We start from the raw sequence: 20,064 nt of genomic DNA, 5'->3' as shown, positions 1-20,064 counted from the left end.
CAGACAATTCCGATTCCGCTGTAGTTAATTCTTAATTTACCCAATGGAATTGACACTGCCCGTTTAGAACGATCCGTGCCAGCACTGCCAGGCCCAGGGCAGACCCATTAGGATCAAGGTTATGTTATTTTGTCATCTGACACCCACTCTGGTTATTCTGGTTCATCCATTATCAAGAGGTGAGGAAAGCGAAAGCAGGTATAAAGGCTGGACGCTGGGTGGTGGGTGGGGGAGGACGAAGAGGACAACTCTTTCTACTGCCAGCTGAGCTATAGCGGCTACTGCAGGCCAGGTAACATTCTCATAGCAGGTTTACATAATGACAATTTATGACAATTGGACCATTGTATTTTTCTTGCATCAAGCAAATAACGGCCCATTGCGTTACTGTTGTGAGGAATGTGGGCGGAGTTGTAGACAGGTAAGTGAGACCCGTTTGCCGTATTTAACTATAATGCATTTGTTTAACACTGTGACTGTCTACCAGGCTATATCAGCAACTTAACAATAGTTAACTTGGGGTCAGCTGGGGTGTCAGTGACAATTCCTAGATGTTACGTAACTTAAGTTGCTTTGGTGTATAATTATATAAGCATATTAATATGTGGGCTAGTTCTTCGTGGCTGCGCGGTGGTAGCCTATGCATGGCTAGCCTATGAGAGGAAAAAACACGCACACACACACACACACACACACACATGAGTTTGTAGTTTTCCAACCACAACTCCAACTGTAGCTACTAGCTCATATGCGTTCGATTAGCCTACTTTGAATAAATGTCTGTGTGCATGTTATACGTTCTGTTGACCTATCTGCCTGATAGCTTTATTTCATTTCAAATTAAGATTAAAATGTGCCTATGGTGTTGGTGTATTTTCCATCCAGTAACAGGTGGAATGTAACCCTTATAGCCTGCCCTACTGGCCTAACGAACTGCATGTGACTGCAGCATAATATGTTGTAATTGTGACACGTTGGTCCCATTTTCCTTTTTATAGGCCAATTTAGTGTTTTGTTTTTTTTTAAATAAAAAGTGGAAACGTCTATTCCAGTTTCCGCCACAAGGTGGCTTTCTTTCCCAATGTTGAGACAGGGTATTTTATGACATGCTAGATAACTGGGCAGTTTACAGTTTAAAATAACTGGTAGTACCATTGTTTGTCTGTCTGTCTGTCTGTCTGTCTGTCTGTCTGTCTGTCTGTCTGTCTCTTGTATTATGCAGGTTGGTGAACTATTGTTTTCAGACTGACGGAAAGTCAGAGAAGATATCAAACTACGGTAACCTGAGTATCTCATTTAATATAACTGTTTATTCAGGTTGATATTAAGATAAACATGTTAATTTAATATTAATATAGGCCTATTAGTTTAGTGAGCCATAATCCTGTGACCTGTGGGAGTTTAAAACATGCGTAGCTCCTCATGATTTTCACAAGATTGATGGCGAAGCAATTTTGGTAGCCCAAATGACTGACAGGACCTTACATTAAACAGTGCAGTACAAGTGCCAGTTCCCAGAGGTCTTAGCTTTTATACTTTTATTACATGGCAAAATTGGCTCAGCAGCTTCAGACTTTATCTGTGTTTTTAGTGTGAAACACCCAGCCAGTCACACCCTTTATCCCAAAGCCACGATGTTGTCAGTAAACAACATGTGTTCTCTGGCCAGTCTGTTCCAGCTGACAAGAGGGATGACAAGCTTAAACCCAAAACACAATTGTGTCTCTCTCCACACACATTCTCACCTTGGCAAAACACCCTGCTGCTTTCCTCTGGGAAACCAGACTTATCAATGTTCTTTACTCACAGCCTGCAATCATTTAATTAAGTGAAATGGCAGGAATGGAGGCAGCCGCTGACACAGACGACACCAACAATGGCCATTGTCTCGTGGAGGAGGATAGACTGTTCGTTACATCACCTGTGCAAGGGGAACAGCCAGACGGAGCCGTGAAGCAGGGGATCTTTCAGACGTTTCGGGAGAGCTTCAGGGAAAAGAAGAGCCCCTTTTCATCTAATAGCAAAGGGTCAAAGGTCAGGCCCAGTGTGGACATGGCAGCACCCAACAATGACTCCAACAGGGCAACACTACATGTATCTCCGTCACCCAGTGAGTACAGATTCATGTTATTGTCTCCACCAGGCCGGAGGCATGGGGAGAGAGTATGTTTTGCAGTCTGTCCGTGTGTGTGCGTGCGTGCGTACGTCCGTCCGTCCGTCCGTTACTAGCTAATCTCTGGCACCGTTGGCCCGATCCATGCCAAACTGTGCACACACACTCCCTGGATGCCAATGACGAACCTCTGCCCCAATTATTCCACAGCAGCCTGTTATAGCGCCACCATGAGGCAGATTTTGGCAAAACACATTTCTGTGGATTACTCATACACATTTTATCCATACATCACACAAATCGGTGTACATCTCCATAGTCATGTGATCAACACGGATCTGCACCATTTCCCATCTTCCATCCCGATTGGCTAAGATTGGCTTCCAAAGCTCACATGGTTGGTCCATTTCGAATAAAATGCCACAAATCACAAACGCAGTGTGCAATTTCCGTGAAATTATACACGCACATTTCTACTAGGCCGAGGACGACATGCCACTCTTTTTCCCCCAAACCAGCCTCACGGTGGAGCTATAAGAGGGCAATTCCTGTTTTTACTTATAACTACATCGATCTGTGTGCAACTTTGTATGCCCACTCCCTAGAGGCCATGGAAAAACATTTTCCCTGCATCTCTCCACATCTGCCGGTTATAGTGCCACCATGAGGCTGATTTTGTTTATATTTGTCACACAGATTTCATCCAAAACTCACGCAAATCGGTACACATGATCTCTGTAGTCATGTGATCAAGATGCATTTTGCCAAACATCACACACATTCCTATCCTCCTGGTGGAGACCTGTGCCCAGAAGGGCAATGGAAGACTAAATGGGCTTCACAAAAAACAACAGAATATGTAAAATATACAAAAGTAGACACTCTGAAATGTATGTTTTAATGTGCAAATAAACAGACTCACTCATGTTGTCCTCACTTACCAACAATTTCATACTGAGTAAACAATTTCATAAAATCACACAAACTAACGACTTGAAAATGAAAAAAGTGTGAATCCCCGTAGTTAATAATGTATGTTTTTGACAAAAAGCAAAGCAAAGTCTGCTGTAAAGTCAGATTCTGAGGCAGGTTGTGTGGTGACCTCCACAAGGTCATGGGAACAGACGCCACAGTGAGATTTGAACGGTGCTGTTTACGTGCAGGCAGCAACTGGATTATCTAACCCACCGGGCTTAAAAGGGTTAGTGTTGCACAAATTGGAGGTTACATATACAGTACTGTATATTTTAGTTCTGCAACTATTGGTTATTGCTGATGTGCTAATGGGGGACCATTTAAAACAAAGGCGGCTTGCATGCTGTGGTTTGCTACTAAAACGGAGAAGTGAGATTCAGGTTGTCTATGGGCGCAACTTCGCAAGTATGCAGATCATGGCCAGGGCTTTGAGAGGTAGCGATGGAGATTCCAGGGGAGGGTTGGGGACCCTGGTACGTTTGGCTTTGGGCTCCAGAGTGGAAGTTCTTGCATTTTATTTTATTAATGTTTATGTTATATAATGGCTACTGGCCTAATTCTGCCCTGCATATCTTATTATTTTTTCCTTTGTATCTAGGGTGGATTTACACAGTATAAATTTCTGTATGGACCCCATTTCACTAACATAATTTTACAGCTTTCTCTTTCACATTTCTCTTTCTATCTTTGTCTAACTCAGGTTTGAGTGCTCGTGGGTTGTTCCATAAGAAAGATGAGAATGGATCAGAAGCCTCCCCGCCAATCAATAAGAAACTAGCGTCACATTCTAGAACAGGTATACTAACTGACTGACCAGTGTGGTCTGTGTGTGTGTTGGGGGGAGGGGGCGCTATTGTTTTCACTCCTCTGATAATATATATATACAGTGTGTGTGTGTGTGTATATATATATATATATATATATATATGGTATATATATATATATATATATTAGGTATATATATATATAACCTATACTGCTGTTATTTTCCATGAGAAGCTGTAATCACCCAAAACATTTCTGTTCTCAAATCTGAGAACAGTTACAGTTCTTTGCCGATGCCGATTGCAAAATGTCGAATTGATCCAGAAATGCCACTTCAAAATAGTACTCCTTTCTGCCTCGCTGCCAAAAGTTGTCGGTGATATCCATTTACCAACACCTACCATAGCCTACATGTGTGACAGCACAAGGTAGATGGAACACATTGTGGAAAATATTAACAGAATTTAATTCTGCTTAATATATCCAATGCCAATCAATTAAAATATTCCTTGATGAGCTCCATGGCTGGTTCATGAGCATATTGGCTGTTTTTCTTGCAAGACAGACAACATGTTGACACTTCCACTGTACTCACTGTCATTATTTATAAACCCCCTTTAAACAGTTAAAAGCAACAAACATGAGTGCAGTGCATAATATAGACATTTTCATTATGTTGATGTTTTCCTCTGCAACACAATATTTATTTACATTAATGTTTAGATGACTCCCTGATGAAGAAAGGCGCTGCTTCCATTCGCCGCAGCCTGCGACTCGGCAGTAAAAAGGACAAGGAGAAGAACGTCAACAAGTCTGACAACCAGGAGCAGCTCCTCACAGTGTCTGAGGTCACAGTGGAGGAGGTGAAGGAAGATGTACCAGTGTGGGAGGAGATTGGAGAGTCCTACACGCTTCCAGAGATACCCCTCACACCACTGTCAGGTGAAACAGAGACTGACTGTAGCTCACATCATGTGAAAGGATTTACATTTGTCCTTCAATTTCCATACCTAAACCCAACAGAAGCATTGTTAGGGTTCCTCATGTACGATATATTATACAGTAAGAATTTCAACCTTCATTTGTACCGTATCCTAATACCTCATGTACCCGTCTCCGTTTGATAATCGCTCATCCATGTTTTCACAACGGAGATAATCAGTTATAGACATCTCATTCCTAACGTAAATACATGTAACAGTGAATTCAGTCTCAAGACTAAAGCCTCCATTGATCAAATCTGTTAGAATATGTTCTATTGACTCTGAAAGAAATATTTAGACTTAGAGGGTTGGCAGAACCTCAGGAGATAGAGTGGCCCATGGGAATGGAAAGGCTGCTTAAATCCTAGCTCCATTACAAGTCCCTGCAAGATACTGAATAAGATAATAATCTTAATTAGATAATAAGATAACTGCTCCAGGTGAGCAGGTTGGGGCCTTACATGGCCCTACTTGTAAGGCATGTTGTCACTGGGAATGTGTGTGCGGATGCAAAATGTAATTATAAAGCACCGAGTTGTCAGAAGACTAGAAAATCATTATATAAAATACTATAAATGTTCTTTTATTTTTGTCACTGTACTTTTGCACATTATGTGAAATTTGTGCTCTGCATTTACCCATCCTAACAATTGGGTGCAGTGACTCAGTGAGTGCTAATTATACTGTGTTATTAATACAAGACATGTCATTAATAAATAATAATCTACAGTATGGCAATTCATTTTCCTGCATTGACAGCAGGATCCGCACAATAATGTTTCACTAAGGTTTTGGTCACATTTTCTAGGTTTGCCTTATTAAATGAATGAAAATCTGTTTCATGTCTGTCAGTACATCATTATACTCCTACTCATTATATACTCATTCTCTCCACTTCTCTCCTCTCCTCTTTGATCTTTTTCCTTAACCTCTTGTCTCCTCTTATTCTTTCTGCATGTTGCTGCTTGTGCTCTTTGTTCCTCTTTGGTCTCCTGCTCTCCTTCTCGTTTCTCCTCTCCAGTGATGCAGATCAACCATCTGATAGACATGGAGGTTCTGGAGGAGGCCTATCTGAACCTCCTTTCCATGCGGCAGGAGTTCCAGCAGGAGCAAGAGAGTTGTGGCGGCGAAGAGGCTGTCTCCTCCGTGGAGCTTGCCAAGAAGGAGAAGGACCTCAGCCTCCTGTACAGAGCCCTGAAAGACAAAATCAAGACCATCGTGCGTGACTCCAACACCCTTCGCTCCAGGAACAAGGAGCTGTTGGTGTATGTGGCCCGTGTCATTCAGGAGGAGGAGAAGAGGGACGGGGACCCTGGTGGTCTGGCTGGGCCCGGCAGCTACTGGAGGGAGTCGTGGAGGGAGGCAGTGAGTGAAGGTGTGCAGGCCAAGTTGGGGAGCGTTCCCTTGGACAAGAGGGAGCAGAACGCCTCCTGGCTGGCCATCCACCTGGGACTTCTGGGTAAGTCCATCCTGGAGGACCTGGAGTATGTGAAGAAGGACCTCCGGTGGTCATATCCACGCAGCTTCAATGTCTTCAGCACCTACGTGAGGTGCTACCACAGAGATGTTGGACAGCACCTGAAGAAGCTCCAACAGCAGGTAACAGACTTGAAGGACTATTACGCTCTGCTGGACTGGATCATCAACCGCTACCAGAGGTCAGTGTCCTTTAGTGAAAAGTCAGCATTTCCCTTTCAGTTCCATCTGTACATGAACATGTGCCACTTCATGTTCATTTAAAGGATGAGCTGGTATGTTCAGTTCTTAAACTTGAAATGACTGAGAAAGAAGAAAGGAGGAGAAAAACCTCTTTGTCGAAGCTGAACCATTTTGTTAAATGTAATTTTAAAATTATATCTTGGATGCAACCGCACCAGTATAACATGGACTGTTGTGAAATGTATCTGAGAGGCAAGGCGAGGCTGAACCATTTTGTTTACATACTGTAACTGTATATCTTGCATGCCTTCAAACCACTGTGCCACCAAACAATGGATTGTTGTTTAAAAGTATCTGAGAGGTGTGGAACTTTTCTCTGGCAGTGAGAGGATTATGGGTAGCCCGTCACTGCAGCCAGAGATGGAATTGGAGCATACTGGCCTCTCCCTGGAGGATGGTTTCCTGGATCAGCTCAAAGACAGATACTGTTGCAGACTCCAGGTGAGATGTGGTACAGTAGTACATGTACATGTTAATTCATCTTTAACCACTTGAACCCCAGCAGCATGCCTATTCTGGGCGAACATTAGCCCAAAGTATCTACAGTATAGGGTAACCTAACCTAACATGTCAGTAGAGCCTGGCATCAGCCTGATAAATAGTATAACATACAGTGTGTTTTGTTACTAAGGCTACAGATGTTTCTAAGACTTTTAGATCTTCATACCTGTCTCCTTCCTCACATGCATCTGTTAGGAGGACATGAAGTCAGCACTGGGCAAAATGATAGAATTGGAAAATGAGGATTTTTGGAAGGAGAGGAAACAGCTGCGTAGTAATGACAATGGTGACAGACCACCAGATAACGAGGACAACTTTCTATGCTCTCAGTTCCCCATGGATATCTGGACGGTACGCTACTGTTGATTCTGTTGTCAGATGTTGTATGAATGTATGAATGAATGAATGAATGAATGAATGAATACACCCACATGGCATCAATCTATCTCTTAGCCAAATAGAATATACCCATAATGTTTTCCCTTTTCTGCTGTACAGGGCTAGTTGTTCAGTAGCCTATGTCACTGTGTAATGTGGTTATATAGCCACTTGGGGGCAACAAAGATGCTTAAATCCACTACTTTAGTCTTGGTCCTACAGGTTCTGACATTAACACTGTCTATAACCAACACATTCTTTCTGCAGAATGTGAAGAGCAATTTGACAAACTCCAGCAAAATTGATCAACAGCTGGAAATGAAAGTAGGCTATTCCTGCTTCGAAGAGTTGAAACAATTTCCAAAGAGGTATGTAACACAAAAGTATAGCTTTCACAGTTTGAAGTTTACAGGTAGGAACTCGTATTGTATAGGCAGGCACTGTAGCAGAGAGGGCCTCCATAGACAGTATGCCTCAGGCTTTTGTTTGGGTCAATGAGAAAGTTTACCTCTTTTTAGTTGATGTTTTCACTGTATATTGAAATGATGACACTGAAGAGCTGTCACTGTGTTCCTTTATTCTGTCCATTTGAGACAGATTAAAGAATTGGCATGAACACATGACATTTTATAAACAATGTTTGACTTTTTATTTTTGCAGGACAAGTTAAATAAAAATAAATATTTAATGGCAACCCATAAAAACAGGTCTCTGTGTTTTGAAAGTACTGCTGTAGGAGTATGAAAACATGAATGAGTAAATAAATGCACATGGTATTTTGATTAACTTATTCAATGTGTAGGTTTGAGACAGAGTTCAGACACTGCTGCAGCTATGGTGACGTCCCCCCTCCTCTCTGGACTGAATACCAGATAGCATACATCAACAGCTTTATCACTTTAAAGTAAGTGTCTCAACAAGACGCTGGCTGCCTGTTGCTGCATTGTAACAAATTCAATTTCCCCTCTGGGATTAATAAAGTATTTTCCATTCCATTCCATTCCAAGAGCCAGACGGTACATCAGCCAGGTTTATTGTTTGTTTGATTTTGTTTTTGTTTTTAACAAGATCAGTATCGGCAATTATGTAACAGATGTGCGTTTTTTAATCACCTCGGATGTAGTTAAGTATAATATATTTTCTGCTTGTTCGTTTATAGTTAAGTTGTCAGGCAGAAACCTCCTATCTGTGTTTTTTATCTTGTTCATTTATAGTTAAGTTGTCAGGCAGAAACCTCCTATCTGTGTTTTTTATCTTGTTCATTTATAGTTAAGTTGTCAGGCAGAAACCTCCTATCTGTGTTTTTTGTTAAGTTGTCAGGCAGAAACCTCCTATCTGTGTTTTTATAGTTAAGTTGTCAGGCAGAAACCTCCTATCTGTGTTTTTTGTTAAGTTGTCAGGCAGAAACCTCCTATCTGTGTTTTTATAGTTAAGTTGTCAGGCAGAAACCTCCTATCTGTGTTTTTTCGTAAACGAGCGTCACACAAAAGCATCAAAAGTAGCAGATGTACATGATCGAAACACGTGTTTTGATCTTGTAGATCAGCTAATTTTGGTGTTTTTTAATTTGAATCCTGGAAAGTAACATTTTGGGAGATATGAGGTTTCCACCCGACAGAGACAATATACTTTTTTTCTATTTGCTTATAGATTTAACTAAACTAACTTTTTCAAATTGATTGCAAGATTTTGCACTTTTTACAAACTATCCATCAAAACATTCGTAATCGGTTGTCAAGGATTCTCAAAACAAAAGTCAGGATCTGCATTGGAATCGGAAATAATTTTTCCAGATATTTTTGCATATAGGCTTACATACAAGGAATTTTGTCTTTGGCCTGTAAAGTAGTGTAATTGTGGATTGAGGGGGACAAATGTGTTAAAGCTACATTCACAAATTCTGCTAAACACACTACACACCTCTACTTCAGTACCATGACAAAACAAATGTAACAGAAATGAATAACCAGCAATTCAACAGAAATACACTCTTTATTTTTGACTGGGTGTCTGAAGCACACAGAGCTGTGGCTATTTCTGAATCCAAACAAGTCAGTCCCTTGAGAAGGAAACCCCCGAGGCTAGCACTGAAGGGAGTCACGTGCTTTAAGGGAAACGGGCCTGTGTATGTGAAATGTGTACTGTGTATGACTCAAGAGAAAGAGAATGGAATGCAAGTAACACTAAAACCTACCATATGGGCTCTGCCGGTCTAGATCATGTGATCATTTGCAGGGAACCACCACTTTGTTTGCCACGTACCATTATTAAAAGTATTTATGTTAAATAGAATATTTATTCTCCACTTGTGTACATTTGCCTTTAGATTAATTTAGACTAAACCTAACATAAGTAGTAAATATATGTGCATCATCTGACGAAGTCTCACAAGACACTTGTCATTGTGACATTGTGCGACAACAGCCTCAGAACATATTCCACTTTAAACTGAATGAAACGCATTCCTGGTGCGCAACTGATTAGCGTAATCATTTCGTTGAGCATTCAATAAGGTTATAACTTATAATTGTATGTATTCTTCTGTTAGTAGTAAGTACATAACTCCACCATGCTGGGTTGCTTAGCTGGGCTGTGTAAGTCAAGGAAGTGGGGGTTTTGAGTTGGAGTGTCTTCCCTGGCCAACTGGGAGAGTGGTCGTAAAGTTTGTGTTTGCCCAAAGTGTGTTTGGCTACGACCCTACAGTCCCACAGCGTGAACACTAAAAAGTGCCAACTAGGAATGTATCTATTTATTATGAGAGGATTTTCATCATTCAATATCTCCAAAATACACTGGATTCATTCTGCAAAAGTGTCCATTAATCATTCATTGATCACTTTGTCAACCATGGACCTTAGAACCCAGTTCAACCCACATCTTGTTTTGTGTGCTGTCAAACATTTTGTTAGAGAAGGTGTCTCCAGATCTTCCACTAGTAAACTGAAAATATCAACATGTCACCCTCAATCACCTCAGACCTTCCATTTCCCTGTTTCTCTTTCCCCAGAGAGTACATGGAGAACTACAGGGACAGATGCCCAGATCAAGCAGACAGTTTTAACAAAGAGGTTGACTGGCTAATAGGGAACCTGGGCCAAGGTCTGGAGGACCAGTACAAGAATGATGTCAAGGTAGGTTGAAGAAAAGTTTACTGCATAGTGCTTTTTCACTGAAGAATTGAGTAATAATCTTTTTACTAATACAGTTACATTAACACATTTTACTGTGTGGCTATTAAAATAGAAATGAGTGTTTAGGGTGTTATACCTACTTATGCAGTATACTTAAACCCCTTCGTATATTGTGGGGAGATGGGGTACGGTGGTCTGTGAGGATTCTTCGAAATATGCTAGTGGTCCAGAGCTCCAAAAAGATGAGAACCTGAAACCTTATTCTAGTCAAATGTCTTGGAACTGGCATCATGACAATCTAAGAGCAATAACTATACTTTGCAGCTTGCATTCCTTGAATGTCGTCGTTGGTAGCAAATAGCAGGTGTGTTACCATTCGCTTCCTCTTCTTAAAAAATTCCTGCCGCCTCAGAATCAATTTCAAATATCAACTTTAAGATGTTGGAGGATGCTTGTGCAGGATAAATACCACAGAGCCTGGGTCAATGTGATTTTCAGATCTACCAGAGGAGGATGATGACCAGGAAGTGGCTCACCAATGATGATGACTTCCAACAGCTTTATAAGCGAACAGAGACGCTTTCCCAGAACTGTGCTCTCATGAGACCCCCTTACGTACAGGTGAGGAATACTGTGAAAATAATATTGTTAATAGCCAAACATTGATATGTCAAATTTGTTACATTATGCGTAAACCTCTGCACCAAGTGCTTTGTTTTTCTTTACTTTCTTTACTTCCATATGTCATTATGTCTGTATTTACTGGAATTAGAGAGCAGGTTAAAAGAAAAGCAACAGTGACTTGGGAGAATTGTATCGCTTTACAATGCTGAAAGATTCAACATATCGATATCGATGTTAAGACTTACATATGCTTCCAGAGAAGGACCCTCATCTCATGCAATGTCTGAACATGCAGAGCAGGAAATTACTTTTATGGTCTACTTGACAATGGCTGGTAAATTCCCAAGCATACCGGCCAACTTTCACTAATTAAACTTGATACAAAGGCTGGTGAATTCCCCAGCCTACCAGCCAACTTTCACTAATTCATAATTAAGATTGGTTGAGAAAGCCAGTGATAGTTTTGTAAGCGATGGCCTGTCACTAGTAATTTTGTGTCCTACCAAGTCTAATAGTACGTTTTAACAGTGGGAGAACAACGGCGACTCTCTGTGATACAAATCTCCTCGTGGGTGTTCCTGCTGTCAGATCTATGTCCTCCTATAGGTGGTATGGAGGGTAAACAAAGCAACACAATTTGATTGGCTGTCATCGTCATGTTTTCGGGGCGACGTTCCTCCACCCACTTTTCGACTATCGCCTCTTCGCCTGCTATCGCCAGTAGTCGCCCGCTGTTAAAACGCACTGTAACTATTCCCTTATTAGACGGTACATCCTGATAGGATGGAAACCCTGGATTGGGAACTCTGGTGTTGTGCACAAGGTTTCTAGAACCACATGGCTCCCTGCTGAGCTTGGATTGAACCATGGCAAAACCAGAGGCTCATTCTCAGTTTTTACTTGTGTGTTATAGCAAAGAAATAAAACAGGAAAATCTCTTTATCTTTATCAAATTATATTTTTTCTGTGGTATAAATTGTGTTGAAATTGTATGGATTAAGTTCTCAGTCGCCATGACTGATTCCAGTTATTTGAATTCCATTGAAGTCGGCATGTATTCTATGGAAACATGTGGCGTGCAGCAAAAGGCTATCTAAAAGCTTAAGCTTACAAGTTACAACGCATCACTATTTGTAGATGCCTACAATTAGCAACACGCCTCAGACAAGCCTCAACCACAGCCAAAGACTTGGCACTTGTGATTGGTGGTAGTTATCTCCACCAGGCCAACAGGCCAGGAGACAGGGAAAATTTATGTTTTGACCCTGTCCCGGTAGGTCAGCGAAGACACTCCTTTTCCGGTTCCCCTCTAAGGTGAAGTGGAATTCTGGGAAAGGCTGATGAATATTTGATACAGAAACACGGAAATGTATACCTGCTATATATATCGGTATTTCTCAATGGAAATCCTTCTTGATAGCGATCTTAACAAAATTAAATGCCCAGGGGTCTGGCTGTGAAGTGAATGGAAAACATGTTACTGAGGTTACTCATAAAGATTTGGCAACGGCCCATATTAATAGCCGGATACAAAGTAGTAGAGGTCGGATATGGGTGGTCAGTCAGTCATGTGGTAGAGGAATAACATCAATTCCCATTTTCTTTTTAGATCCTGTTATTGTGTCATGATTTACCCTGAATTTATTGTTATTCTTTGTTTTTCTGTTAACAGACTCTGGTGAACACATTACATTTGCATGTGGTGAAAGAATACTTGTCGCAGCTGATGAAAAATAACTACTCATGCAAGAACAGGAAGCACGAGAGAGCGGCAGCCAAGATTCGTTCTCAGTGGGCAAAGCTCAGGGAGCTGTTTGAGGAAATGGTAATAACCACTTCACTTTCCAATATTGTCGTTGTCGAGTGGAAAACTTGTATATCCACAGCTGTAACTTTTCAGGAAATTGAGGAAAAAAAAGACATGCTTTCTAAATTTTCAATGGATCCAATGTAGTTATTAGGCTATTTAGTTAATACTTGTCATCAGAACAATATTTATAAAACCCACGGACAGACTTAACCAAGAAAAATATTGTATTTAAAATCGCACTTGTGTGAATTGAGGGGCGCTCTTATCATCATACAACATCATACATCACATTCCGTGCTCAGCCAATCAAATCTTTTTCGTGGTGCACACACACAGACATAGGAGGGCCTCAAAAATGTAAAATAAAAAGGTGAATTATGGAGATACAAGGTTTCTGCCCGACAGCGGTGATATGTTTCTCTCTGTGTATGGTTTGGAGAAAATGTGTGTCAGGATGCAGAAAAGAGGAAAAAGAGCAGCTGTGTGACCTTATCCATTCACCAGAGGAATATAGGCTACAACCATTGGTGGAAGAAGTACACAGATTAAAAATGTGACTTGAGTATACTTAAGTATTGGCATTGATACTTACAGTACTCAAGTACTTAGATTCAAGGCTTCGTGGGGTGTGTAATTGATAGAAAATAAGCCATTTTTGGTTGAACTATATTTATTATAGTTTACTATAACTATATTAAGGGATATGTTTCACAATTAGATAGATGTTTATTCAATAGTGTAACGAACCGGCAAAAGAGCTAAGACTAAGGGCCGATTCATACTCCTATTTTAGAGCCGAATAAAAGTCGATTCGGCTCTGTAGAGCCTATACAATGTGACGTCATTTGAGGTTCGGGGGGGCGGGTACCGTCCTAAAGTCACCTCTTCGGTGCTACTGAAAATTTCTGACGAGCCGAAATAATTTCGGCACTACAGCGCCGAAACAGCGGTAAAATAGGAGTATGAATCGGCCCTAAGGGAGCTAGCTCTCTTGAAGGAGCAAGTTACGGCCGGGTCTTTTGCAGGGTTGTTACAATATTTGAGGGACTCTGGTCAACCGCAGGTTTAAGTGGTTAAACGTCCACTTTGCACTTGCAGAAGTCTACCCATGAATGGCTGCACCCAGTGGGAGACGACCTGAGTGACATCATCGGAGAGAGGAACAAGAGTGACATAAAGAACAACCTTCAGCCTCTAGTGAACCACTACCCTGATATCAGGTAAACACTGTGCTTTTCATATCGTTACTGTCGGCTGGGCACAAACCTCTTATCTCCATATTCACACGTTTTTTTGTGTGTATAAATTAACGCACTACTTGATCATACTAAAGCGTAACACAAAAGTAGCTGATCCGCAAGCTCGAAAATCTTGTCGATCCGCTACTTTTTATGCTTATTTTTATTTGAATCCTGAAAATATCCGTTCCATAAATAATGACCTATTGTAAATGTAATGAAAATGATGTACAAGCTCACAAACATTGTGCATTGTCAGCTTGTAGATCTTCTATTTTTGACACAGTCTTTACATTTCTGAAAAGTGTCTTGTAAAAACATGCCCAAAATAGGGATTGTAGGTTGAGAGTAGTTCAAGAACTTCAAGCTGTGTTTTGCAAATACAGTGTTTAACCAATGAAAAGTGCAGAGCTTGTGACTAAATAATAACTACACTGGACCCATTGGAACAAAGGCTCACACAGGATCTGTTTCGGCCTAATGGTCCTTGGGTCAAGCCATTGTCACGACAACGCTGAGGAATTATGCCGCAACACATCCGTTGTCTGTTCGTCAGAGGTAATAGACCATGTGAAAAGGACATTTCTTGTGTGCTGGCTATTCCTTTATTTCCAGCCTTGCACCTATAATTATACTACACGCACAATTATACTAATTTGGAGTGTTGCAGGTGTTCTGCTTTTGCAGTTTCTCTTCCTTAAAGTAACGGTATCAAGGCAAGTCATTGGGCACTGTCACACGATTGTAAAGACGAAACGGAAGTGAGGGTGGCTTCCACTATCCCCCATACTCAGCAGAGTTTCTGTGCTCCAGACTCAGTGACCAGAAGCATTTGAAATTTGTGGGAGACAACAGTCTGGCCACGTGAGGGTAAAGGGTCAGGGTGGAACACTTGAGCGGGCTTAAAGAGAAAGACCAATAGACGTCTACACATGAATGATGACACTGTAATTTCCCTGGGAAAAACCCCCAAATGGGCTGATAACGTGTGGATTGGCTGGAAAAAACAGGATATACGTACTGTAGGTGTAGGATATGCTGGGGATGATGATGGATATGAAATGAAGCTGCCAGCATATCTAGGTCATCTTAGGTGACCAACTGACCATACCTACATAAATAATTTAATCCTGCCGTAGACCTCTGCTCCATGTTTTCCCCTCTCATTCTTTTTTTGTAATGACTATTTTCAGTACAGTCACAGTAGGTAACATGATAATTTGTATTATTTATTATTATGTGTAATGTACGCACAGTCGCATGCACAGTTATTGTAATAATTTAAGAGGGAGAGACTGAGCCTGCATAATACATTAGGGGCTCCATTTACGTCAAAGCTAAACCCCTTATCCCTAAACTTCTTTGCCTTTTTTTTTTTTTACTATTTTGCAAAACATTTTTGAATAGTCAATGTAGATAAGGGATAATGTAAGATAATGATGATAATGTAGATAAGTCAATAGGGATAAGGGGTTTAGCGACTAGGTGTCCTGAGTGAAGAAGACTGAAGAGCATCCATTTAAAACTTAAGTCTGTGCACGCTTAGCTTCAGCAGTCCAATTGCTGCTGAGCAGTCCAAGTCTACAACTATTGTGCGCTATATCTCCCAAAACGAAACCGACATCCTCTGAAAGACATGTCTGGAACGTAAAATCAAGTCCCTCCCGCCGGACTGTTGTCCATCGCACCTTTAAGGCAAGAGAGTCCAGGCACCGATGTGGCCTGACAGAATGATCAATGGAATGATCATACGTAGTTATCTGATGGGTTGCATTGGAATGTAGGGGTCAGATGTCACACCTGGACCATGTCAGAGGCAGTGTAAGCCCAGTCCGGACCGACACGGCGACTTGCAACTTACAACAGAATCCTAAATCTGTAGTTTGCAATTCGACAGTCCACACCCAGGCGTGTGTGGAGTGCCCGGTGTCCACACCTCCTTAGGGAGTGGAGTGCCCGGTGTCCACACCCCCTTAGGGAGTGGAGTGCCCGGTGTCCACACCCCCTTAGGGAGTGGAGTGCCCGGTGTCCACATCCCCTTAGGGAGTGGAGTACACGGTGTCCACACCCCCTTAGGGAGTGGAGTGCCCGGTGTCGAGTCGGTCCACACCCCCTTAGGGAGTGGAGTGCCCGGTGTCCACACCCCCTTAGGGAGTGGAGTGCCCGGTGTCGAGTCGGTCCACACCCCCTTAGGGAGTGGAGTGCCCGGTGTCCACACCCCCTTAGGGAGTGGAGTGCCCGGTGTCGAGTCGGTCCACACCCCCTTAGGGAGTGGAGTGCCCGGTGTCCACACCCCCTTAGGGAGTGGAGTGCCCGGTGTCGAGTCGGTCCACACCCCCTTAGGGAGTGGAGTGCCCGGTGTCCACACCCCCTTAGGGAGTGGAGTGCCCGGTGTCGAGTCGGTCCACACCCCCTTAGGGAGTGGAGTGCCCGGTGTCCACACCCCCTTAGGGAGTGGAGTGCCCGGTGTCGAGTCGGTCCACACCCCCTTAGGGAGTGGAGTGCCCGGTGTCCACACCCCCTTAGGGAGTGGAGTGCCCGGTGTCGAGTCGGTCCACACCCCCTTAGGGAGTGGAGTGCCCGGTGTCCACATCCCCTTAGGGAGTGGAGTGCCCGGTGTCGAGTCGGTCCACACCCCCTTAGGGAGTGGAGTGCCCGGTGTCCACATCCCCTTAGGGAGTGGAGTACACGGTGTCCACACCCCCTTAGGGAGTGGAGTACACAGTGTCGAGTCGGTCCACACCCCCTTAGGGAGTGGAGTGCCCGGTGTCGAGTCAGTCGGTATGATGCACTTATGCATCATACAATATCTATGACTATGTAATATGGATGTACCTGTACCATGGGCATGCAATATTCCACACTTCCTTTTTCATAGGCAGTTACACTATGGCTTGTGTATCAGCAGATCTCTCCCCCCTCCTCCCCAAAGCCATACTCGGGGCTTAAAGTTCTCAGTCCTGGGGACGGATTTCAGTCCTGAGGATTAATTTAATTGGATCAGTGCAGATTTGCAAAAAATCATTTTCAGTCTTGGGATTTCTTTTGGCTTTAAGCCCTGGCTATACTATACTTCAGCTGCCTTTTAAAGGTCAAAGCCCGGGATCAGAGGTTACGAAATGGGCCTGGAAGGGTCATTTGTCTAGCCTGGTTAACCACTCCCCCTTGAAATCATATTGCATTTCTCTCTCTCAGAATGGAATGAAATGTTGATTTCACTCTCTCAGAGTCAGAGTGAAATATCAACAATGAGGATTTCACTATTAATATGGTCTTTCCTTCCTATGCCCAGTAAGAAGCACCTGGCTGCTGTGCTGTACTTCAGGGGTCTTGTGAGGGGTCGGGAGCGCCGGCTCATACTCCAGAAGCTCACAGAGTTGAAGAAAAACATGGGAAACAATCCTGATAGGAGCAGGGCTCTGTTCAGCGACATGCAAGTCACAGCCAACAGGGACTGCCTGGCAGATATAGCCTGCCTCAGCTTCTTCCTGCCTGACAATGACAACTAGTTGGACTCCTCACTCAGGATGACCGGACTGCAAGCAGGAGGGGAAGACATTCGGATGTCACTGGTAGTGTTGCGGTCAATGAGGTGCCCTTGAGCAAGGCATTAATCGGCGTCCTTTTCGAGTTGGAACAGAGGAAGAGAAAAGACTCAATGACTCAGTGTCTCTGCACATGCCAACAAACAAAGCGCTGTCTGAAGTAGGTTGATGGCACTGTGATTTCTGTGAGAAACTGGGTTTTTGATTTAGCCTTTGAAGGTTTTATGAGACTATTATGCACACTTTGACAGATCATATCCAGATGAAATATATACTGTATGTATTATGTAATTTTAATGTTATATTTTAGTTTCTTAAATAACATGAATATTTGACAATGGCCTATACAATTGTTTTTGAGAGGTTCTAGCCCCTCCTATGCACTTTGTGTGTTTGAATGGCTGAGCATGGAATGTGATGTATGATGATAAGAGCGCCCCTCACTTCACACAAGTGTGATTCTTTTTAACAGGTATCCAGCAAATATTTAAGTTGCAGAAGAACAATTAAACTGCCTCATACAAATCAAGCAGGCTTGTTTAGATTCTGTCCTGAACCATTCCAAAGGTTCATTCAGTGGATATTTACTTCATTGTTCATGGCTTGTTCAGCTGTCCACTTGAGAACGGCAATGCCCTGCGACGTCTTCGGGCCGCCTTCTACTGGCCGTTGAGATGTGACATTGTTCGGAGAAGGGTGAAACCACTGCACCAATCAGAAGTGACAGCTGCAGCGCCAAAGACAGTTCTGTGAGTATGGATGTGCAGGGCAGGACTTTGTTTCGGGGGGCACAGGCGCATGCAACCCTTCTGGGGAAAAGAGAGCTGGGTGGTCCACACCAGGTGACCATCACATGGGTCATTCCGAGTCCTGGAAGAGCATGGGATGGGAGGCATCTACCTCAACACATCCTGGGACTTTGTTGTTGGGTGAGTGAGTTACTGGGGGTTGATTATTGGGGTTATCTGGGTGAGTTACTGGGGGTTGATTATTGGGGTTATCTGGGTGGACTTGTGTGTGTGTGTGTGTGTGTGTGTGTGTGTGTGTGTGTGTGTGTGTGTGTGTGTGTGTGTGTGTGTGTGTGTGTGTGTGTGTGTGTGTACTCGCAAACTGCAGGACAGGTCAGTGCTACATTTCTTGTGCACTGTCCGAAAAGGTGTGTCTTTCTGGATCTCAAACTGCTGGACCAATGAGTGCCAAACTTTGTATATGCGTTGCCAATAGGCCACAGAGGTACAGTATAGGTAGCCCACACAATTTCACATAATTTCTCAATCTTACATTTTATAATGATGATATTCAATGGGGCTGGGATCGTATGAAATATGAAATATTGGACAGATGCGTCTTGAGCACATGACTAGAGATACTGTGTAACGATTTGCGGGATCTTTGGACGGAATCTGGAGGAGTAATATAAAAAATGTGTTTTACAAAAGTCGGCCTCCTGGTGGCTCTATAAAAAGCAGATGTAAAAAAAAGGTTTGTCCTTGACCTCTAGGGAGTGTACATGCAACGTTTCACGCAGTTATAGGTAAAAAAAGGTGAAAGGCTGCCTCATGGTGGCACTATAACAGGCCGTTCTGGAAAACTTGGGGCAGAGGTAAATCGTCTGTGTGGCATCGACCGGGCTAACGGTGCCAGAGATTAGCTGGTAAGTGGTAACAGACTGACGGAGTGCAAAACATACTCTCCCCATGCCTTCAGCTGGTGGAGACAATGATATTTATATTATAAATATTTAAAGATGTTACAATTTATTTTATTTTATAAGATTAAAAAAAAGAAATTAGTATAGGTACTAAAGTGATCAACATTCAGTCTACTCTCAATAGTACATTGAATAATAAATGAGAACCATTTTCATGGTACCTGAGGCACATTCAAGGGCAAAGAAGGCAACAACATTCAGGAGGATCTGGTGTGCATGTGCGTGTGTGAACTCGCAAACTGCTGGACAGGTCAGTGCTACATTTCTTGTGCACTGTCTGAGAAGGTGTGTGTGTGTGTGTGTGTGTGTGTGTGTGTGTGTGTCTTCCTGGAGCTGATCTTACAAACTGCTGGACCAATGAGTGCCAAAACGTTGTATGCACGATGCCAGTAGGCCACATAAGTAGGACCCAGATTTCACATAATTTCTTACATTTTATAATGATGATATTCAATGGGGCTGTGATTGCAGTAGTCATACCTAATTAATGTAGATACAAAGACTTGCCCACATTTGGAGAGTTGGGTTGATGCAGGATGGTGGGACTTTTAAAATGACTACCGCTGAAGGC

The 20,064-nt window shown here is 42.7% G+C and overlaps 1 protein-coding gene across 2 annotated transcripts; it reads left to right on the top strand.

The window, feature by feature from the left end:
* Positions 1 to 249: 249 nt before the first annotated feature.
* exoc3l4 (exocyst complex component 3-like 4) lies at positions 250 to 18,663 on the top strand. 2 transcript variants are annotated; one of them, XM_080784912.1, is made up of 15 exons: positions 250 to 292; positions 1,223 to 1,278; positions 1,810 to 2,110; positions 3,789 to 3,884; positions 4,577 to 4,795; positions 5,858 to 6,494; positions 6,879 to 6,996; positions 7,252 to 7,407; positions 7,702 to 7,802; positions 8,237 to 8,338; positions 10,442 to 10,565; positions 11,064 to 11,186; positions 12,862 to 13,014; positions 14,098 to 14,219; positions 17,530 to 18,663. In XM_080784912.1, exons 3-15 carry the CDS (start codon positions 1,834 to 1,836, stop codon positions 17,744 to 17,746), a joined length of 2,445 nt encoding a protein of 814 aa, XP_080641038.1. In that variant the 5' UTR covers positions 250 to 292; positions 1,223 to 1,278; positions 1,810 to 1,833; the 3' UTR covers positions 17,747 to 18,663. The 2 variants fall into 2 exon arrangements, with proteins under 2 accessions (XP_080641038.1, XP_080641037.1); XM_080784911.1 differs by lacking the exon at positions 250 to 292 and adding an exon at positions 301 to 421 and having other exon boundaries at positions 1,830 to 2,110.
* Positions 18,664 to 20,064: the final 1,401 nt, after the last annotated feature.

Source organism: Protomyctophum bolini (genome assembly GCF_963924005.1).
Source record: "Protomyctophum bolini genome assembly, chromosome: 15".
Lineage (NCBI taxonomy): Eukaryota > Metazoa > Chordata > Actinopteri > Myctophiformes > Myctophidae > Protomyctophum > Protomyctophum bolini.
This window is presented reverse-complemented; position numbering and strand designations above follow the sequence as displayed.